The 25034-nt window shown below is 36.8% G+C and overlaps 1 protein-coding gene across 1 annotated transcript in view; it reads left to right on the plus strand.

Annotated features, from left to right (window-relative positions):
* Positions 1–516: 516 nt before the first annotated feature.
* LOC121731891 overlaps positions 517–25034 on the plus strand; it is a 36576-nt gene continuing 12058 nt past the window's right edge. Inside the window, exons 1-7 of the mRNA XM_042121565.1 lie at positions 517–663; positions 1493–1729; positions 2744–2917; positions 4366–4520; positions 5405–5593; positions 10110–10214; positions 19204–19309. Coding sequence (XP_041977499.1) covers positions 568–663; positions 1493–1729; positions 2744–2917; positions 4366–4520; positions 5405–5593; positions 10110–10214; positions 19204–19309 — 1062 coding nt within the window. The 5' untranslated portion in view covers positions 517–567. The remainder of the gene's footprint in view (positions 664–1492; positions 1730–2743; positions 2918–4365; positions 4521–5404; positions 5594–10109; positions 10215–19203; positions 19310–25034) is intronic.

A 25034-nucleotide genomic window follows, 5' to 3' on the forward strand; every position in this document is an offset into this window, starting at 1 on the left:
TGTAGAAGCTTCCATATTAAATTGATGACTACTTTCATAGACAATGGCGATGTAAAAGCGTGCTCACAGCGTTTATATAGCCATTTTGTGCTACCTATACCTCTATTCTGTATCTCCTACTTAATAATCTTTTCTATTGTAATGCCAAAAATTTGACAATACTATAGTTAAGAGACTGTTGAACCTAGAGTTGAGTAGAGTTGAACTTAGAGCCGATTAATTTTATCGTCACTAGAAATTACAGACTATTGACTATTCCTATGGAATATACAACTATCTCTGCATATTGCTTCGGCTAACATTGTAATTTCATAAAAAACGTAATCAAAATACACAACATTATGGATATTTTTTCAAACAACTTTTTTAAGATAGATAACAAAATGCAAAACGGGCTAAAAACATCCCAAAGGCATTGATACGTTAATTCGAGCGCCGCGCTATCTCCAAGGTTGGGCGAGCGGCGTACGTATAAAGCAGATATCGCATGTGTGATGTTATTGTTGTTCAGGAGTCGGCGCGCACGCGTCCTGTGTTCCGCAACATCCTCGTTTTCGACACAGCCCGATGGAGGATATCCACAATAAGGTTTTTTTGATCACCGGCGCGGCTTCGGGCATAGGCGCGGGTGTTGTTCGAGCGGTGTTAGAAAAGGGCGCGAAGGTCAGTCATTTTTGTTCCTTTTTGTATCCCAACGAGTTTTTAGTTTGGGTCAGGATAGGAGAGGCTATTTTCAAGAAAGGACTTCTTTGCCCGTGCATTTAAATTATAATATTGGTTTAAAATAAAAACGATCACATTAAATTACATTTTACCTCCGATATATTAATATGTTTTTATACATTAATACATATTCAATATTTAAAACTAGTTCAATGTTATAACAAAAATATGATTGTGTTATTTGTAACTGAATAATGTAACCACTTAGTAGAACTCATACTAAAATTAAGAGGTTATTTCGCGGGATATTCCCAAATAATAATAAGAATCCAAATGTCATATTATTTCGCAATTTAAGTAACGCCAGATTCTATTACTGATCAAATTCTAACTAAATAAGTTATTCCCTAATTCTTAGTAGAAAAAAAATGTAGATCAAGAAAGAAAAGCCTTAAAATATTATGTAGAGATAATCAAAACAGATCAAAACAGTTGCTTATTTCAGTGGACGAGCCCGGATTTACCATTTTGTTATAACCGTAAACAGAGCTAATATTCTTAGGTTATAACACACAGGAAAATAAAGGATATTTTCTCAAAACTCAGTAAATGTTTCTATAAACAAGAAAATATTCTTTCGGAAAGTGAACAACACAAAAATATTTTTTTCCGTAATCATTGATAAACTCTGTTATTGCTCACATGAATGTAGATACTTAGCAGCTACGTTTATCTGAGCCATAAATATTAAATAGTTTACGTATCTAACCTAATATCCATCCCTTTATCAATCTGATATCTTTGTTTTTATATCGTACATCATTTTCAGCATGTCGCCATCTTAGACATAGGAGTGGAGCAGGGCAAGGCTTTGGAGGCTGAGCTGAACGCCAAGTACGGCCCCAAGAAGGCCAAGTTTATAAAATGTGACGTCACCACCTCGGACCTGGAGGCGGCTTACGAGGAGACGATCGAGGAGCAAGGATACATCGACGTGGTTGTCAACAACGCTGGCATCATGAACGACGAACACAGCGTTTATAAGAAGCAAATCGCTATTAATGTGGTGAGTGTTATGTCGGGTTGGGGATGTCTTATGTCTCTTAGACTAGTCCTAGATTTATAGACCGTATAGGCAGCAGGCTAGCGAAGGCAGCGTCGTAGAGGGGTGGCAGTGTCCTAGTGAGTGGCAGCGTCCCAGGGGGCGGCTTTCGTACATAGTATAATATTCATAAAGTTGCCTACACTTATAAAACACCCGGCACTGTCCTTATCTTAAAGAATTGTAAATAATAAACACTTAAGTAGCCAAACCATAACAAGATAAGTGTTGTTGTTATCAATCTTACGAAATCGTATAAACATAATTCAACTCTATGTTCTCTATTACGAGTACTTCCAATAAATAATAGTGTGTTTAACCTTAGTGGGTAAAATACACAATTACCTATAGGAACTTTAAGATTTAAAATTAGAGAAGATGCTTTTTTCTGCGTTCTTAATATTAGTCAAAAATCAGGTGCCATTAAAGATTTAACAGCCTACAATGGAGTAATTACTGCTTCATTAAACACAGTGCGGCTTTCTGCAAACTAGCCTCGAGTACACACAACAAAATGTAAAAAAATAATCCTTTAGTTTTTCCCTTTGCTCTGTATATGACAGATTTTCAAACACTTTATTTCACGTAATTCGGCTGCCCCTCAGTTGGGGCAGTTCTGGATTGTATTGGACATTATCAACAGCTTATCGCCACACGCTGTCCTTTGATAAACCTAATGTATAACCCCTCACGATCGCCAAATTACTCATTGTCTTAGCCAGCAGCCCAGCACTTTTTAAACGTAACTTTTTTTATTGCGAATACGGGAACAAGTTTCTTTGCATTCGTTGTTTGGGTCAAAAAGACGTTGTTTGCCTATCATATCAATTTGAGTGCGACCAGTAAACTTGACTGGTCAGATTTGAGTGTGACAAGTAAACGAGAGTGTAATTGAAACTCATTCGCTCGAGTGGGCAATCGACAACGTCGCACTAGTTGCACAATATGCTATGTTAACGACCGTCGATATATTTTCAGACAGCACTAATTACGAGCTCAGTGATCGCCAACGACCTGATGCGGAGGACCAACGGCGGTCGGGGAGGCACCATCATCAACATCGCGTCGATAGTCGGCCTCATGCAGACACCCTTTCTCCCCATATACAGCGCCACCAAGAGCGCCGTGCTGCACTTCAGCAATTGTCTTGGTGTAAGTGCTTTTGCTCTGACCAGGGCCCAGGGCTTGATTCCCATTCCTCGAAACTGAGGTCCAATTTCACCGACGTTTCTTGGTGTTAACAGCTTGTTAAAATGTCTGAATGTTATCTCTTTCATTCATATGAAAAATTAAAGAGGAAAGTGATACTAATTCCAGCATTAACTTTAACAGTCGGGTGATGAAATTGAACCTAAGGCTCTGATTCATTAATCGGTTGATCTGAGACTAGACTCAAAGGTCCACTTGTCATTTCTCGGGCCTTAGTTTAACTAGCGCGATGATTCAAAAGTCAGCTAATTTGAGATTCAAGCATAATGTGTACAATATTCATTTAAATCATATGCTGTAAAGGGCCATATATGGCCCTATATAATGTAGATCTATATATAGATCTACATTATATCAACAATGTATTTAAGTTATTTAATTGGATAAGGATTAATGCTGCATTTATTAAAATTGCTTCGAAAATTAGCCATATTTGTCGTAAAAAAAAAAGACAAAAAATGTTATTGTGGCATATCCATAAGAGATAGACGCGGAGTTTTCTGTAGACCTTTTCAATGTGTACAATACTTGGTACATTATTTTGATAAATCTCGTAGGGTTCAGCCTGCGTTTGCAATGTAAGTGGAAAAAATGTAATTATTTACGACATCACATTACAAACCCCAACAATAGCAGTATTTCTCCAATATTTAATTAATGTTTTTATATCTATAACCTTCCTCTTGAATCACTCTATCTTTTAAAGAAAACCGCATCAATATCCGTTGCGTAGTTTTAAAGATTTAAGGGAACAAAGGGACATGAGGGAAAAAAAGCGACTTTGTTTTATAATATGTATAGATAGATATAGGATATCTAATGAATCAGAAAGTATGCACTCATTTAAGGCAGGCACCCGAAACAGCTATCTGAATTCATGATCTAAAATTTGTATTAGCAATTCGGAATGTCCCAAAAACCATACAATATTATGCTAAACACACATTTTTTTTAATCTATATTTAATTAGGGATTTTTATTTTTTATCCGAAGATATGTCAATCCCATTATACCCTTTACTTAAATTTACACTGTATAATCGATATTGACAAAAATACGGAAAAACGAATTGGCTTCTTTGGAAGTTGGTTCAGAAAGAATGGACTGCACGAGCCCCAATATTATGTCTTCAGATAATATTAATATCATTTTGAAACATCGATCACTAGAATGATTTTGACGAATGTTTCTGTCTGTGTAAGGCCTCAAGTTACATTCAGGGGGTCCTAGCTGTAGGTACCTGTAAGACCTGTTAAGTAGCGATGGCTATAACAATGGCTACAACTCTACAAGAGCACAAATTATTATTCATCTTCAAAAAGGAAAACCATGACCAGAAATCCGGTAATTTGCAATGATAATCATTCGTGTAATAAAACTGTAACTTGCAGCATGAAGTGAACTACGCGCGAACCGGTGTCCGAGTGATAGCGGTGTGCTACGGACAGACAGACACAAATCTGCTCTCCCTCAACTACCTCGACGTGCTGGACCAGGACCTGCTGCCTGGTCTCCAGGAGGCCATGAAGCAGCTGCCGTGCCAATCGTAAGTATCATAATAATATGCAGCAGGTGGCCCTACGTTATTTGGGCAGGTTATATTAATATTATCAACTAGATGAGGCCCGCAACTCCGTTGTGCCAAAATTCTTTTATCGCGCGGAAACCGTGTATTTTTCCGGCATAAATAGTATCCTACGTCCTTTACCGGGACTCAAAGTATCTCCATACCAAATTTCAGCAAAATCCATTCTAAGGTTCAGAGGTTTGGACGTGAAGAGGTAACAGACAGACAAACACACTTTCGCATTTATAATATTATATCAAGAGGACATGATAAAACGCGACTAAATTTAGTAGACCGGCGGGTGTACTACATTCAGTTGGCTTTTAAATTAATAATTCCTCTGACAGTACATACAGTAAGACAAAAATCTCCTCTACGATCATCAGGCCCACAACTCTACAATTCTAATACTACATGAATGACGCTTCGTTTCTGTTTGATTTAGTCCGACCAAATTACAATGGTATTAGCTTATGAATTTCCACTCATTGACATTAATATGTCAAAAGTATCTCATGAGTCATGACTCATGAGATACTTTTTGTTGCTTGATAGAAACTAATATGCAATGTTGTTGCATTCAAATAGGTACAATGTACTTACATAATATTAAATAAAATTTGGGATACAGATTTCTGACACATTTACAGACGACTTATTGCAAAAACTCTTCAGAAAAGATATACATGCTTACTTAACTGTCGAGTTTCGACAAATTAATCCTATTTGGAATGAACTAGATTTCAATTTAAGTAATTTAAATATCTACTTTGCTCATAAAATAATGTAGCTTACTCCGGACACACAATAATTAATAAGATTTGCTAAAATCATAATATTAACCCAACCTTATTTTTGACCAGGATCGAATCGGCAGTCAAAGGGTGCGTGGAGGCCATAGAGAGAGGCGCCAGCGGGAGCACCTGGCTGGTGGACGCCGACCTCCCGGCCAGGGACATCTCCAGCGTCCTGGCAGACACCTGCAGGATGCGCTACCAGGACATCGTCATGAACGTCATGCAGCAGCAGCAGCAGAAGCAGCAGCAGCAATAGCAATAGCTACACCGGCAGGGGGATGATGATCGATGATGACGTATCTTGCGACAGCAAAGTGACAGAAGATTGACAGCAGCGAGTTGCTGTTTTTTACCTGTCGTCTATACCATTAAAGAGCGTCCGTGGCCTAACGGTTCGCACTCCTAGAGGGTGCAGGTTCGAACCCGGGTGGAGGCGTGTACCTATGAGACATTTTCTGATCTCAAGTACATAATACGGACGCTCGTACGGTGAAGGAAAACATCGTGAGGAAACCCGCACATAGTTGGTCCCAGACGTATTGACTAGTTCTTTCCTCTGGACTAGGCCGACTATGATGCGAGAATGCCGTATACGCTTGGGCAACCATACGGACATTTAAAAATCTTGTCCCAGGCACTACAGTATTTGAAGAGTGGTTACTTCGCTCTGAAAAATACTGTATAAATCATCCACAACGGATGTAAAGGCCTAGTTTTTTTTCTATACCAATAAAGAAATTGATTCATAATGATGGCTGTGGCTCAGTTGGTGGACTGTTGGTAGCTCAAGCCGGGGGTCGCGGGTTCAAATCCCGCCGACGGACCAAAAAGTTTTCAAAGCTCCTGGGATGTGGATTATTATGTGTATCATATAATAAAAATCTTAAATATATGTGATATGTATAGTATAAAAGTATTAAATATATTTCCGTTGCCTGGTACCCGTAACACAAGTCCTTCAGGTACTTACCACGGGGCCAGACTGACGTGGTGTGAAGCGTCCATAGATATATATATAGGCAGTTGACGGACCTGCGTCTTGTGGTCGGATTATGTCAATTCAATCTACGAATAATAAAAACTATTCAATGATAATCGTGTTCTATCTGTTGGGTAATGGGTTTCAGTTTTGACACATCGCGACCAAATAACGTAGGCCCGCGATCTGCCTATGAATAAACTTCTCTGATAGTACAGTTTTTACCTGTTGCGTTGCTGTCGCAAACTACAAAGTACGGTATTTGGAGGACGAATTGTCAACAGTGTTTTTGAATTCTTAAGTATTTTAATATATCTTATTAGTTTATATTAAAGTAAAGGTACTTAGTCAAGTTACTTGCGATAATTTTTACAGTGAAATTAGATATTTATTTGACAACTTACCTAATAATATTAATCGAACGATTCGTCGAAACTTTCGCATACAATTTGACTAAGTACCCTGAACTATACCTACTTAAAATTAGATACTAATATTATTATTTATTATAATTTATTAATTTTAAAGCACAGTGCTATAAACAGTAAAGTAATGGGTTCACAGTTTTAATTTGTTTTGAAGGATGTGACTGAATTTAATAAAATAGGTTTTTTATAATTTCCAATTTTTATGTTTCTTTAAAATGTATAATGTTACTTCCTGTAACATTATACTTAATAATTAATACCGTTACTTAATCGCTACTGACAGCAAAATTGACGATTTCCACGGGTCTCAGTGTCAAGTGTCAGATATAACCCACTATCTAGATTCTAGATCGTAACATACATCCTTAACATTATATATAAGGAATTTATCCTTAATAACATATTATGAAAACAACTAGTTTTAGCACTCGGTAGATATACCAGCTGTGTCAATTCATTTTAATTTATTTATTACAATCATTATATTATTTATTGCTTGTGTATAGTACGCATCCGGTTGCATATTATTATATTATTTACTATTTGTAGACCACAACTTGGTTCACCCAGAAAGTTATCTGGATCTGTATTGTTTTTCGCAATAAAAGGAACCTGTGACCAAACCATCGTCAAAGTCGATTAGAAAATGTGTCCGTGAAAGCATAACAAACATACAATTTTTTATTATTAGTAAGGTAAGTACATAATATTATAATGTGTAATTTCTGTTATGACGTAGAAAAACGTAGGTAGATAGTTGATACCAAGTAAACATTTAAGTACTATGCGTCCGCAGTCCGCACGCGGAAGGATCGGCATATATTAACACATAATTTGACTATCTCCGGGTAACATCAAATCCACGTGTGTCATTTTATTTATAGTCACAAAAAAAGAAGTCGTGATCTGTTCCATTATGTATCTCAGGTTATTTTAAATTATAATATTATTTTGTAGTAACTTATACTTGCAGTGTTATTTTTTTTTTAGGTACAAAAACTTCATTCACCTTATGAGACATCAATAATTTCACAATAAGTATTTTCAGAATATGAGGAAGATTTGGCCTTTGTTTATTTTATTAGGCGTGAAAGTAAGTGATGGTCCGAATTTAATGATATCAGACCTAGATGGGCAGTAAGTATACCACGGAAAAGGGATATCCTGCTTTTTGCACTAAAATGTACGGTGCCAGCGTCTATGTAGATACTAGAGAGTAGGTATCTGGAATAGAGTCTCGGATTTTAATAGGCACAAATAGAGGAGTTAACAGCTAGTACTGTTATTATTAATACAGTAAACTTACATACCATTTTCATTGATAGGCAAGATTATGTATGACTATTGACTTATTTTTGTTTGTCACTTAGTTTAATAAGGGGGCAAACGAGCAAACGGGTCACCTGATAGAAAGTAACTACCGTCGCCCATGGACCCTTGCAACATTAGAAGAGCTGCAGGTGCGGCCTTTTTGAGGGAATACGCTCTCTTCTCGAAAGTTTGCAGGTCGTATTTGGCAATGAATTGCGGAAATTAGAATTTGGAATGGCATGTTATTCACAATATAACAATATTGACCTTGTTGGTCGTCAATAAAACTCTAGAGGTTAAATCTACAATAATATAATGCAAACATTATCTAGGTGCCTGCGAAAATAATATGTATTTAGAATAGTTATAGAACGTAAATTTTGCTGTGAACATAATATTTTATGTCTTAATTTCAAAGCATCATAAAGTATCTGTTACTTTTTACACCATGCATTCCTTTTGCTATCGTAGTGTTTCTGATTGTAGCCACTTTAAAATAATTCTGCTGCTTAAGTCTTTTCCTTTGCGTTATTAAAACTTAGAGTACAACCAGATCACAAGACAAAAAAAGATCAGAAAGATATTATGTAAATAAACCTTTTTATCCCAAATCAAAACTGTTATAATTTATTTTATGTAGTAATAGCATTAACACTCTATAACTTCTTCTTACACACTAACAACAAAAAATTACAATTTGAACAATATTGTGACGATTGTTTTGAATGCGCCAAAATTATAATAATATTATATTCTAGGTACTAAAACCTACGATTTATATTTTGGATTTTCGACTTGCTCCTGTTCTTTGATATGGATTTCTCAACATCCGCTGTAGAGGGCGCTTAAAAGCGGGACCGCTAATAAATCTCAAAACGCTTTTGCGCAGCGTTAGTAAAAACAGCGCTGGAAATTTATGTATGCGCTAATGTGACACATAAAATACACCACAATACACATAGCATGTCAAAATCGTAGCCTGTAAGCCACATTTCGGGATAAAACTTTCATGTGCACCTAGAATTTATGAAAGAAGACTCTTAGATGGTGTAGCTTCATCTTGTTTTTCTATCAATATGTCTGTCGCTAACACAATTAAAGCAGGTCCTTCATGAGCTTGTAAGCCTGCTGGACGGTGGCTGTGACGTCCCGCGCCGGCCGGTCGGCCTGTGCCAGCCACACGCTGCCTGGCCTGGGGAAGAATATGATGTATTTAGAGATTGAAGTAAAATGTTTGCAACAACTAACAACGCAACGGCTCGGCCTGATATTCCAAACAACTATAGTTACCAAGAGGAGGGATTTTCATTGAATTATTCACAATGTTTATGTTAAATTATTATAATACTAGCTATTTGATGAAACACGAATAAAATGACATTTTCTAAAAATGATTCCTAGCTAGATCGATTTATCGCCCCCGAAACCCCCTATATACTAAATGTCATGAAAGATTTCGAGATTCCAATTATATATACAGGGCGTAACAAAACTAAGTGATAATACTTTAGGGTGTGTACATGTTCCTTGCAGAGAGTTCACTGTGAAAGGGGAAACTCGTGACGCTCGGGTCCTTGCCCATACAAAAGTAAAAATTTTTTTTTGTCTTTCAGCGCTGCTACTTTCACAGTGAACTCTCTACAAGGAACACGCACACATCCTAAATTATTATCACTTATTTTTGTTACACATAACACTGTATATATTGTTCGTTTAAAGATATAAGATAATGGTTTTTAAACAGATCAATACTTTAATATTATCTTCAGTAGATAACTGATTTGTCTTTCTAATCTCCGTCTGAGCACTACTTATAGCATCTACTTATAGCGTGAACCAAGCATGTGCTCATTTCATGTCCCGCCAAAGAGACTTAAGACTGCGCCTTCCATTTTTGTCGAACGAAAAAAAAAGCAAAAGTTTGGGTGAGTTCGCGAAATATTTTTTCATATTAAAAAGCTAGTAAAACACCGGACTATACATACCGCTGGTTGTGCACGCTCTCGATGACGGCTCTCAGCGCTGGGTTGACATCGTCGTGGTAGCTGGCCAGCCTGCTCGCCGCCAGCAGGCTCGTGTCCGTGCGGCCGAAGCACACCATCATCACGCGCACACCGGTCTTCGCGAAGTGCTCCTCCTCCTGGGATATCATGTTAACGTGAGCAGTAGCGGCGTTAGGGGGAGCGACGCTAGGCGACCTCTCAGGGCGCCGGATATAATTGGGTGCCAAAGGCAAACAAAAGGGGGCCACATGCGCACTATTAGCACCCTGGACAACGATGCGCTCAGGGCGCTGGTAGTGCTAAAACCGGCACTGAACGTGAGCTACATGATTCAGTACTTTAATATATTTTTTTAATGAAATAAGGGGGCAAACGAGAAAACGGGTCACCTGATGGAAAGCAACTTCCGTCGCCCATGGACACTCGCAGCATCAGAAGAGCTGCAGGTGCATTGCCGGCCTTTTAAGAGGGAATAGGGTAGGGATGGGAAGGGAAGGGAATAGGGGAGGGTAGGGAAGGGAATAGGGTAGGGGATTGGGCCTCCGGTAAACTCACTCACTCGGCGAAACACAGCGCAAGCGCTGTTTTACGCCGGTTTTCTGTGAGAACGTGGTATTTCTCCGGTCGAGCCGGCCCATTCGTGCCGAAGCATGGCTCTCCCACGTATAAAGTACAGTACAGTAATTAAGTACAGAACAGTATAAACCTATATTTTTATAGATATGGGTACTTATAGTTTAAGTCCCAGGAAAGGACATAAGATCCTGAAAAAATGTACGATTACCGCGATGTACGATTAAATATCTTATGGAGGCACTTCACAGGGCTATTTGTATTTGCGTATTTGATGTATTCGCCAAACAATCACCATATTGTGTAGACGGTATGTTTGACAAAGTATTGGCCAAAGTATTGCCTATTTGTCAAATATGACCAATACCAAATACAGTACGTATCCGTACCTTTGTCGGTTTTTGACGCAAACAAAAGAGTCAAATAGGCAAGTAAACAAAATCAAGTAAAAGTTTGGTATTTGACGTCCATGTGTGGAACAAAATATAGCCAATAGCCATGTGAAGTGCCTCTATTAGATGTAATAATGTAGAACTATCATCGTTAGTAATGGACAATACCACGTGCCGTATGCAAGACATGCGGTAAACAAGTTTATTCAATTAATTGAATTGAAGAATCGGCCAAGTGCGAGTTGAACTCGCAAATGAACGGTTCCGTACCACTATAGAGCAAAAATAGGCTAAACATTATTATGCTCTTGTATGGTTTTTTTTTATATAATCTAATTAACGTACTTTAATAATTTATTACTATATAACTAGATGACGCCCGCAACTCCGTTGCGCCCAAATTCGTTAATCGCGCAGGAACCGTACATTTTTCCGCGATAAAAAGTATCCTATGTCCTTTCCCGGGACTCAAAGTATCTCCATACCAAATTTCAGCAAAATCGGTTCAAAGGTTCGGGCGTGAAGAGGTAACAGACAGACAGATAGACAGACATACTTTCGTATTTATAATATTAGTATGGACTATAAAAGTACTTACAAATATAAATGAGTATTTTGTGAACATTTCAAGGGCCTGAGTGCTAAAAACAGCCAAAAATCACGTTTTTTGTATGGGAGCCCCCTTTAAATATTTAATTTATTTTATTTTTAGTATTTGTTGTTATAGCGACAATAGATATACACAATCTGTGAAAATTTCAGAAGTCTCGCTATAGCGGTTTTTGAGATACAGCCTGGGGAGAGACAGACAGACAGACACACAGACAGACAGACGGACAGACATCGAAGTCTCAGTAATAGGGTCTCGTTTTTACCCTTTGGGTACGGAACCCTAAAAAGGAGTTTGAAATAAGAATTAAAACGGCGGGCTTTTTATTATTACGAGTATGTGCGGTAAAAAAGACTTAAACGCGAGCAAATGTAACGTTAATTTTTTATGATTTTTAAGAAATTAAATCAAATTAACCATTTTACCTCAAACATTTAGTTAATCAAAAAAATCTCTGATTATTTTATTCCGAGTGAAATTGAATGCAAAATAATAAAGTATACGAACGTTATATAATTACATGTATGATAACAAGTATTAGATAATATTATTATCTTATTGTATATTATAATATTAAAGCTTGTCACACACAGAGCAGGTAATGTAAAGATGTATATTATAGCACGATACATCTCAATACATCTCAATACATCTTTCTATAGAAATCGTCAGGAGACCACACACAGCAGCTATAATGTATATTTTTACATCTTCGTATCTTAAGATACCGAGCTATATGAAAATACACATTTATATTTTGATAAGTACATCTAAATACATCTCAATATATTTCTGTATATTACGATACATCGCTTCTCTTCATAGGGTGTTCAAAATTTTCTGTGATTATATTATAATATGTGTATGATAGACAGATACACACAGTGTTGCCACTTGCCACCTTAGCACAGCACTTCACAGCAGGTACAGCGGGGCTAAAATGGTAACTTTTAGCAATTCCTCTCAATCAATTCAGCGACGATATTACGAGCAATATCGTCGGTGATTCATCTAATTTTGTAAAATAACGTCCTACGTCAATGGCAATTTAATTCATTAGCAGATTCATAATTGAAACTGTATTGCCATTCTGAAAAACATAAAAACGAAACGAAACGACTGGATTTTTTTCTACATTTATTTATGATTTTATGAATGATCCACGACATATTTGATATAATTGTTATATTTTATGTATTAAACTGTACATTTATTGTATATTTGTTCATTAAAATCATTTTATAACTAAAAACAAAATGTTGTTTAATAATTTCACCATAATCTTCAAATATCGTTATATTTTCGTAACGTTACTGCCGCAAGGGCATCTATGCCCATATAACAATGAAAATTTAACCGATACTTGAAATTATTAATTATATGGAAACATAATATGGTGATTTTGATTTAAAGAGAAGTATCCTAAGCATATGCTACCAAAAAGTAAGATTTTGCACCAAGGTATGCTATGGTTCCGAAGATACTAAGAGAACTCCGGATTCCTTATAGATAAAAGCTTGGGGGTTCCGGCGTTGTTTTACGAAGAAAGCATATTATTATGCTACTATGTAAATTACATTCATCATCATCATCATCACTACCATCACACAACAGACCAATTATACATAAGACTCTTGAATCCCATAAAAACCAGCGTGTCTGCAGTTTTTAGTTCTCATCTGAACGATAGATGGCGTTGAGTGTATCAAATTAGCCTAACTAATAAAAAAAACAATAAATAAATGCACCATCTAGTAGACTATTTTTAAAACACGTTCACAAACTGCAAAATTCTCCCAAAGATGTCGCTGAATAATTTTAATCGGAAATGACATTTATTAAAGCTTTCTTAACTCTTTTAGTTTTTGACTCTTTTAAAATATCTATATTTTTTTATAAATATAGATACTAAAAAAAATTGATTTTTTTTATTCCGTCGGCGGGATTCGAACCCGCGACTCCCGGCTTGAGCTACTCATCCATCTGTTTTTCTGACATTATGTATTTCTATTGCCGCTATAATACTAAATACTAAAAACAAAATAAATTAAATATTTAAGGCGGGCTATATGTAACTTCACTCTGCATCCTCTATCAGTTGTATCACGGGGAGTGCTCTGAGGAATTGTTCGGAATCATACCTCCTGCTACTTTTCGCCATCGCCCCACGCGAAAAATATACTTACCATCCTCATCACCTTGATGAGTGCCAGTCTTCCACCGTGCATTTTTCGCGTAACTTTCTGCCGCGCACTGTAAAACTCTGGAACGAACTGTCACCAGCAGTATTTCCGGACCTATACGACGTGCAAACCTTCAAGAAGAGAGCGTATTCCCTCTTAAAAGGCCGGCAACGCACCTGCAGCTCTTCTGATGTTGCGAGTGTCCATGGGCGACGGTAGTTGCTTTCCATCAGGTGACTCACGACTCACAAAATTACGCTCGTTTGGCCTCACCCTAAGGGTTCCTTGTTGACAACGGAACCCTAAAATATGCGTCATGTCGAATTTTTTTTTATGAAATACCCCTTATTTATGCCTTATTTCATAAAAAAAAATTCGACATGACGAGCAAACGGGTCACGGCTCACGGTTCACTGTATAATTAAATTAATCAACAATCTTGCGCGTAAATAAATAGTACGAGCACACCCGCGTGCACAGTAAATTTGATAAAACCATAAACCTACAGTATATATTAAGTCTATGGATAAAACCATAAACCTTTTTTTTTTTTTTTTGTTAATTCGTCCCGGTCGGGACAGGCAAAGGGAGCGTTGCCCATACAGCCAAACCATAAACCTATAATGCTAGTATATATTAACCCCCTTATTAATAAACATTGTATAAGCTTAGAATAGTTATGCAGTGTTTTGTTCCTGTCACACAAGTGACATTTTTAATTGGATTGTAGAAGACAAAACATTGTATAACTATTCAAAGCTTATACAACGTTTATTAATAAGGGGGTAAGTCTATGGATAAAACAGTTCAAATGATTTCGAATATTTTGTTTTTTGTTTTTTAATACAGCGGTTGTGCATGCACTGGCACACTCATAGTAGGTACCTACTTAATATGATGTAAAGCCTTATAGGAAAATGTCTTAACACAATTTTAAGAATTAAAAAAAAAACTAGTACTTTCAAAAGTTAAAATAGATTTTTCCTCTTTTGTGGAAAATACATACGTGATTTATATTAACTTTTGCGCTGCAGAAAAATCAATCAATATAAATAAAGATTTAAATAATATAATTAAAAAGATAAGTTTTAATATTAAATTCATGTTTTAAATAAGACAAAAGTTATGAAAGCACAATGGTATTTAATATAAAAATGAATTAATATTCTGATTGACTGTCCTATTATTATTGATTAATGTAATGTTTTCAATAAAGTTAAATAACTAGTTACAGTTGTAATTGCCTAAACACAGACAAGGCATAATAATTATGACAACAAGTCTCCTATTAAACATAACTATATTTTTTAATTAAAAAAACAAATGTATGTATTAAAGTAACAAATCAGAAACCGGACATAATATTTATTCGGCTACTCCACACAGTCCACAGAGTTCATATTTGTACAAGCTACTGTAATTTAACGAAATTATAAATAGTTTCTTTTAAACACATTAATTTATAAGTAGGGAATTATATCGTAAAAGAAACAAAAGCACGAATATTTGTTCGTAATTTATTTATTTGACAACTATGAACTACTTTGCTACATATCCACCAACAGGAGGGTGAATTTGTGTACGAATTCGGACATCTACCGGTCCCTAGTATTTGTGTGACTCGAGCGATCTTTACACGAAATATTTCGAGTGTGAAGTTTTGAGAATACACAAACTATTAGCAACAAATTATATCGTGCAGGAAACCGGTCTCGAACGCTTCAGCTCCCAAGCGGCCACATGTGGTGTACGAATTCGGACATCTATAACTGGTCCCACTAGTTCGACTCGAGCGATCTTTGCACGAAATATTTTGAATGTGAAGTTTTGAGAATACACAAACTGTGTTACGCTCGTAAAAATCTCATAATTCGGTATTTTATTCGAAGATGAACTTTTCTCACATCCTGAGAATTGGGCGCCAGGTGCGCGTGGTCTATGGTGGTTGCATACTATGACTATCTCGACGGCAGCCGCGGCCTAGCCGCTGCGGCTCGGCCGCCTATTATCGAAGCAACTTACTTCTCAGAAGTAATGTCAAATGTGTGCCTTACGCTCTGGAGTTAAGGTTGAATTTGTTATGTTCAATTTTGGTGACATTGGTGACCCTGACGTGGTAATGATGATGATGATGATGATGATGATGAATGTAATTCGCATAGTAGCATATGCTTTCAGTTCTTAAAACAGTGACTAAACCCCCAAACTTGTAAATTTACTTGAATTTACTTTATTTTTATAAAATATAATAGAAAAGATTGTATTTTAGAGTCATATTATCAATAGAGGTTTTATAGAGGTTCATATTGAGCAAAAGAAGTACATAATTTAAAGGGTAAAATATTATGTATATTCAAAATTAATTAATCAAAGTAACCATGTAAAAAAAGGCAAATTAGTTTACATTTAGTTTTCTTTTCTTTTTCTTCGTTAATAAAAAAAAACAGCCAAGTGCGAGTTGGACTCGCGCACGAAGGGTTCCGTGCCATTATAGAGCAAAAATATGTAAAAAATGTGTTTTTTTTTTTGTATGAGATTACCCTTAATTATTTATTTTATTTACATTTTATTATTAATTATCAAAGTTAATACAACTGAGTATTTTGGGAACATTTCAAGTGCCTACCTATTGCCTTTATTGATATCGAGCAAAAAATATCCAAAAAAATACGTTTGTTGTATGGGAGTCCCCTTAAATATTTAATTTATTTTGTTTTTAGTATTTGTTGTTATAGCGGTAAAAGATACACACAATCTGTGAAAATTTTAGAAATCTAGCTATAGCGGTTCTTGAGTTACAGCCTGGAGACATACAGACGGACAGACAGACATCGAAGTCTTAGTAACAGGGTGCCGTTTTTACCCTTTGGGTACGGAACCCTAAAAACATCGTCAACATGTATAGCAAAGACTCACTAGAATAATAAAAATGTATTGCAAATTAATCAACACAGAGCAAATTTGTATTTAAAGTAATTAGTTAGAGTATGATTTGTGGCGGTACCCACAATTCGCCTAGCATTCCAACATCACGCTATCGATGTTTTCTAAGCGCGTCGGTACATATACGACAGCTGAAATACATCACGCGGGCTCCGGCCTGACCGAGCATAACACCTAGCTCAGTCGGGAGATCTTCCTTTGTGGCCTCCTCGCATATTCCCACATTGGTGACCCTCGACAGAACACGCCTCCTTCATCATCAGCACTCCCCGCCCCTCCACACCGCGCCAGCCAGCATCGCCTCATCGGGTACCTCGTCCACTAGCCGTAATGTACCGCGGTTTATTGGTCGGTTTAAGCGCCCCACAACAACATCTTCTCTGATTGGTTGAAGACTTGACTTTTTAAATGTCAATTCATTGTCACGCGTTGCTTTGTTTGTGGATGTTTTTATACGCCAGCTAGCAGTTTTTGCTATTAAATGTGTTTAAAATTGCAGTTTCACTTGATAAATAGTGCGAAAAGTTATCTAAAAGTGTGTCTGTAAATAAAAAATGACTAATACAAGTGAAATTACTGCTGAAAGTTCAACAGAACGAGAAACTAATTCTGATTATGATTGAGATGAGAAAAAGGTTAAATAAAAAGTAAAGTTCCTATGAAGAGGCATTGTCATTTCTTACCCTTTATAATTCTATGGTGTAATACATCAAAGATATGTCGTAAGACGATTTGATAAATCGAATTATCGAGTAAATTCTAGGGACTTCACGAAAACATGGATATTTAGACAACGGTGATTACATTTTTCAACCTTACTGACAAAAGGTAGTGTTTTCGCGAAAACGCGAGTCGCCTTAGTAAGATTACGAAACGAATCGTTAGTTATTATCGAAAAAATCACTGATTGGTCGGTTTAAGCGCCCCAAAACAACATATTCTCTGATTGGTTGAAGACTTGACGTTTTAAATGTCAATTCATTGTCTGTGAAATTAGTGCTGAAAGTTCAACAGAACCTAATTCTGAGGTTATGGTTGAGATGAGAAAAAGGTTAAATAAAAAGTAAAGTTCCTATGAAGAGGCATTGTCATTTCTTACCCTTTATAATTCTATGGTGTAATACTTCAAAGATACATAGGAAAATATAGTAACCAATCAGAATAAGAGTTGGCCAGTAAGCAAAAATCAAGCCAATCACCGTTAAGAATATGCAATGTTACTAAGGCAACTCGCGTTTTCCCAAAAAACCTAACTTTATTTAGAATAATTGAAATATAATATAAACCGCATTATCCAATTATCCGTGTTTTCGCGAAATCCCTAGAATTTTCGCGATAATTCGATTTAAATTCAAATAATCCTACGACATAATATATTATATCCTTTTCACTCACTGGAGTCAAATGAATAGATTAAGGGCCTGTTTCACCACTTTCTGATAAGGAGCCGAATAGTCATACGTCTTCATCTGTCAAGTTAAGTGGTGAATAGCCTATTCGGCACTTATCAGGAAGTGAAGAAACAGGCCCCTAGGATTATTAGGTATATGATTAATTAATGAATTGTTACTGTGGGATCTGCCTGGCCGCCACAAAGGAAGATCTTCCGACCGAGCGAGGTGTTAAGCTCGGTCAGGCCGGAGCCCGCGTGATACATTTCAGCTGTCGTATATAATATACCGACGCTCTTAGAAAACTTCGAACCGCTACATTACAATAATTATTATCAGCTTAAATTCATGGTTCGAATACCCGTACCAAAAAATAATTAATTAGTGGTTTCACACCACTCCAATCACCGCACGGCGGTATGAATCGGGAAATTCAAAAATAGTACTTCGCTATTTCGAAGTTCGAACCGCGCGCCCGGTGGTGTGGTGTGAACTGTGAACCAGCGACAAACCCGTGGCTGCGTTTCCACTGAAGCGGAGCGGAGCGGAGTCGAGCGGAGCGGAGTTATGTCTATTGTGACGTAACGATGTCACGGTCGCCAGTGACCGCCTGAGCGCGAGTACGCACCGCCCAGCTTCGCACCGCCCAGCTTCGCACCGCCCAGCTTCGCACCGCCCAGCTTCGCACCGCCCAGCTTCGCACCGCCCAGCTCCGCTGTCCTCCGCTCTGCACCCCGTTGTCCTCCGCATCGCTTCACCTCGCTCGGCTGCGTTTCTATAAATATCCGCTCAGCTCCGCTCCACCCCGCTCTTGCTATTTCCATTGAAGCGGAGCGGAGATTTCGAGCATGGTGATTGGTCAATTCGGGCATCGCTAAGCTCAGCTCCGCTCCGCTCCGCTTCAGTGGAAACGCAGCCTAATTCGACCGCCGCGCTATCTCTAAGGTTGGGCGAGCGGCGTACGTTATAAAGCAGATATCGCATGTGTGATGTTTTTGTTTTTCAGGAGTCGGCGCGCACGCATCCTGTATTCCGTAACATCATCGTTTTTGACATAGCCCGATGGAGGATATCCACAATAAGGTTTTTTTGATCACCGGCGCAGCTTCTGGCATAGGCGCGGGTGTTGTTCGAGCGGTGTTAGAAAAGGGCGCGAAGGTCAGATTTTTTGTTCCTATTTATTAACCTACTTCCAAAAAGGAGGATGTTATATTATGTTCGGCTGTGGATTTTTTTTAATTTTTTGTATGTTCAACGATTACTCCGCCGTTTGTGAACAGATTTAAAAAAAAAATGTTTTATTAGGTTTTACTCCAATTTAGTCCCATTTCCACAAAAGTGGTGATCTGATGAGTAATCGAAGGAACTCTTCAAAATTTATATGGGAACATGATATGGTTTGTGTTTGTGTATGATTTTGGTTTTATGAGAATTATCCTAAGCATATGCTACCAAAACGCAAGATTTTGCACCGAGGTATATTATGGTTCCGAAGATACTAAGAGAACTCCGGATTCCTTATAGATACAAGTTTGGTGGTGTCGGCGCTGTTTTAAGAACTGAAAGCATATGCTACTATGCAAATTACATTAATCATCATCATCATCATTACCACGTCAGGGTCACCAATAATAATAATAATAATAACATAATAAAATAATAAATCTTTATTTTCTCTTAACAATCTAACTTAACGGCTAATTTACAAATTATTATGCTGCATTACGTTAGAAAGTGAGGAGCTGGTGTCTGAATTAGGCCGTATTATACCGTATACTAATTATACATAAATAAGCGACCGTTTAGATTAGAGATATAGATATAGATTTTTATATCTATGATTATGAATACAATTGTAATAAAAAAATAGTACTATGGACTACAATTTTGGGTTAAATAAATCGGGAATAAAACTGTCTAGTGGCAAGTGGGTATTGAAAAGTGAAAGTATTTATTGTATATATAATGTTGTGATTAATTACTATTGATAAGATTTTCCGTAGATTTGTAATTTAATTTTTGCAGCCAGTCTGTTCTTTGCATTTGTTTTTATTTAAAGGATATATGTTGATAAACTCTTTTTGATTTTATTATATAAGTTAAGACCCAGGTAAGTAAAGAATCGGTGAGCAAAGGTGGTTCTGCTTAATGGCACCGTGCATACCTTACTTCTTATGTGTTGCTTAAAAACCGTTTTTAATGAAAAGTCGCACTATTAGTAACTCCCATTTCAGATAAAGGTCAGTAGTGGGATAGTAAGGTAAGAATAAGCCAACCTTTAGAAGTGCTCTCTGTGTTCTTTCTAGTTTTAAGAGATTTGTTTTACATGTACCGCTCTAAGACGTAACACAATATTCAAGCTGCGATTGACATAATGCATAATAAATTGTTTTTAGAGTTGATTTAGGTGCTGAATGTCTTAAAGGGTGGAAAATGGTTATAAGTCTGCGTACTCTAGGAACAATAAGGTTAATGTGATCGTGGAACTTAAGTTTGTCATCAATAATCACACCCAGGTACTTAGTGGATGTAGTATTTTTTAGCCTTGGACAAAGACAGTCAGTAGATGAATCAGGACACGCATGCGAGACAACAGATAACTCAGTATTTGGTTTGTCATTATTTCTGATGGAGAACCTTATGTAATTGGTTTTTTCGACATTAAGGCTGAGTATGTTACAATTTAACCATTTGTTAACTGTGTTCATCCATTCTGAGCACTTGAAAAAACAGGAGGTTCCACTAAAAAGTAGGGCCGTATCATCAGCAAAAGCGATTATTTTTGCATTAGTAAGTTTAGTCTGACAAAGGTCATTTATATACACGAGGAATAGTGTTGGTCCTAATATACTGCCCTGTGCCACACCATAATATACAGTAGCTTCCTCACTAATCACATTTCCTATTTTTACACACTGTGTTCTATCTGTCAGGTAATCTCGAAGTAGTTTTAGCTCAATATCTCGTATGCCCAAATTTTGCAGCTTCTTCAAGAGTAAGAGAGGAACAGACACCGTGTCAAATGCCTTAGAAAGGTCTAAAAACACTCCTAGTACTTTCTTTTTTGCATTTATTCTAGATTACAACCATGTTACCAATGTCAGATGGTTGTATATGGCATAAAAACTAGGCCAAACTAGTTGATCCTAATATCAATACGCACACTCTTGGATAAACTGGTATGGCCTAGTCTAAACATTATAGTATAAATAGATACCAAGTCAAAATAAATAGATACCAAAACTGAATAAAATACTCCGTATATTCATTTTTATTAAAATAGTAGCTTTCATTTTCTTAGCCTGTGTCACAAGATTTTGTGCTGCAGTTGTTCTAGAATCTAGCTTTATGAATGTCTATTTCAGATGAAGAAACTTTTTATTGGTTTAGCAACGTTATCACTGTCTTCTGTCAGGGTAACATTGCGATCATCTTCTATTATCTTCCTTAAATCATCTTCATCCTGAATATTATTTATGATTTCTTGCGGCAAAGAGGAAGTCTAAAGTCCTACTCTGTGTTCTATTCCAAATAATGCCTTGTATGGCGATTGTTTTATCCCTGAAGTCGTAAGCGCGGTTTTTCATGACAGCACACCTTTGGAAAAATGGGCTGATAAACCATAGGCCGCTTCTATAATACAATTAATGGTACTACATTTTTACATACTTAGTGTAATTTAGCTTAAGCTATTATTGTTATTTTCCACCTTTTTGGTAAAAGGTGGCCCCGTGCGAGTTTCTTACGCCGGTTCTTCTCGGCGGGGTAGTTCCCGAACCGGTGGTAGGCCTCATGTGGACACGACGTTCTAAAAGTGTTAACTTTGTTAACCTACTTAGAAATAAATATTTTTCATTTCATTTCCATTTCATTTCATTTCATGAATTGAATATATTATCTCAAGCCTTATTTCGTTGAAATGTTGTCCTTCATCCAAGAGCCTATCATATTCTCAATATTATCTTGATTGGCACGTTCAACAGAGCCCTGGCTTTGACTGTGCCTGGGTTTTCCGTGCACAATTTTGAGTTCGGGCCACAGACTGGCAAGACAGATGACCTCGCTAATTTTTTTTACTGTTTAGACTAGGCCATACCAGTTTATCCTAGAGTGTGCGTATTGATATTAGAATCAACTAATTTGACCTAGCCTAAACTGGTCTACCCAATCGAACTTAGGACAAATTAGTTTGAACTAGGCTATACTAGTTAATCCTATCGCGTATAGGAAGAACTAGTTGAATTTAGGCAAAACTGGTTTGTCCTGAAATCGGGTTTGGACGGTAACATATTATACATAATCTGTGAAAATTTTAACTCTCTAGCTATTACCGTTTTTGAGTTACAGCCTGGAGACAGACAAACAGACAGACAGATGGACAGACAACGAAGTATTAGTAATAGGGTCCCGTTTTTACCCTTTGGGTACGGAACCCTATAAATAATTAAAAATTTTAGGGGTCCCCATAGGTACAACTGAAACAAAAAAAAAATTTTTTCATCTAACCCAGGGGTCACCAAATGGCGGACCGCGGTCCGCATCCGGACCGCCAACCCATTGTGTGCGGACCGGTGTTCGAAGATGAACTTTGTTAAAAATTATTTCGGTGTCGACATACTGATGAACATGTAGCAACAAAATATTGACACTTTTCTCATTGATGCAAATACCTTAGTAATTTCCGTATTTAACATTAATTGTTTATTTTGCCAAGCCACTATAATAATTACAAAATAAAGAAAACTATTGATAAATTCACTGAATGTTGATTTAAATTACAAAATAAGTTGGCTTGGCTTGAATGTGATCTGAAAAGTTTTTACGATAGATATATTGCATGGCTATGCAATATTTTGCTTGGCTCCTTTTTACATTTAATGTTTTGGTGGGATTTCATTCCTTTTTTTAAGGTTTCTTTTCTTTTCGTGTCACGTTAAAACTTTTCTGTACTTAGCTTAGCACTTAGCATTCTCTATCTCTAGGTATATATTCTACGTCGTAAAATTAATTGATAATAACAGGTAGGTACTTCTACAAAGTACAAATTCTATGACGATAGCCCAACAACTTTTGAACTTTCAGGAGGTTATTCGTGCACCGATGTTACTTTCGATTGAGTATTACGACCTACTCCGGATTTTTTTAAACCAAAATAATTATACTCCGCAAACAAGCGATACCGCGATATAAATGGGGTGCTACACCATCTATCGAGCGAGTATGGAATGTACATCGTAATTCGCAGTTCTGATTTCATTTATATTTTAATCGAATTTAATTATCATAGTTTCATTGTTAACTTTGTTAACACTATTTTTCCTTTTGTACGTAAAATAATTATTATGAAGTCGAAAGTTCTCATTTTTAATGTTCTTGCAAAGCCACAAACATTAAAATATTTTCTTTTATTTATTAAAGTTACATTATACTTTTCACTTTTTAGGTTTCCTTGCTCAAAGGATGAAAACGGGAGCCTATTCCTAATGAGCCTAGACTTCGCTGTTTGTCTGTCGTCAATCCGTGTGTCACGAGGCTAGATCTCGAGAACCGGATATTTTAATTTTTTTTAATTATGTACTTAATTTGTTGTCGCTATAAAAGCTAATTGTCCAACTTAAATAAAATAAATGATTAATGGGGGGGTCTCATACAACAAACACGTTTTTTTGCCCTTTTTTGCTCTATATCCATAATGGTAAAAGTAAGGTTTTTGAAAATTTCAGAAAATACTTAATTGCATTTCAACTTTAATAATAAGTAATAAAAAGTACATAAACTTGTGATTTAAGGGGGGCTCCCATACAAATTTACGGTACGGAACCCTATGTACGCCAGTCCGACTCGCACTTGGCCAGTTTCATAATTTTTCCTTTCATTGTGGATAACGACCTACCTTGTTGCCAAATTTCAAGGTTCTAAGTCTGCTAGAAGTACCTTAGAATTTTGATGATCTGTCAGTCAGTGAGTGACAAAATGTAGTAATTTTGATGATCCGTAACTATTAAACTATTTATCGAAATGTTATGTAATTTGGAGGTTAAGCTAGTTTTAATACTTGGTCCTAGTCACCGAAATTCTAAATCCCTAGCTTTGTTAACATCGAAGATAAAGGGGGTGTGAAAAAGCCGCGAACCGCTTCGAGAAAAGTATGGTACGGCCGTGCCTTTGCTAAAAAGCTTGGCTGGAGCACTGCCGTGCTCCCAGATTAATTGCTTATTTTGTTAAATGGGCGGACCGCGGAGGTCATTTTATTTCATAAAACGGACCCCGAGCGAAACTTATTGGTGACCCCTGATTTAACCTATGCCTGTGGGGTATCTATGGATAGGTCTTCAAAAATCATATTGAGTTTTCTAATATCATTTTTTTCTTACCTGAAAAGTTTGCGAGAGAGACTCTTCCAAAGTGGTAAAATGTGTGCCCCCCCCCCCCCCCCCCCTCTAACTTCTAAAGTAGTATGATGATGATAAGTCTAAAAAAAATATGTGATGTACATTACTGTAAAAACTACCAACGAAAATTGGTTTGAACGAGATCTAGCAAAAGATTTTTTTATACGTAATAAATGGTTAACCTTAATTTAACTTTCATTGAATCAACTGAAATATAAAAATAAATCAAAAACCTTATTGCTGCTGCAGGACCCTTCATGGGCGAGTCCAACTCGCACTTGGCCGGTTTTTTTAAGGTTGTAATGTTCTTTTGCTAGTACATCAGGCAGCTGTGACCATAAAGTTAATATACCTAGCAGAATAGAGAAACAAAGGCCTCAGCAAGCGAGATGTCACTATCAGTAACACTGCGTGGTAAAAAGAGACGTATGATACATGACAGCAGCACTCTTTTTTTGTCATATTTTTTCGGAAAGTAAACAACATAAAAA

This window comes from Aricia agestis, chromosome 11 (genome assembly GCF_905147365.1).
Source record: "Aricia agestis chromosome 11, ilAriAges1.1, whole genome shotgun sequence".
NCBI lineage: Eukaryota > Metazoa > Arthropoda > Insecta > Lepidoptera > Lycaenidae > Aricia > Aricia agestis.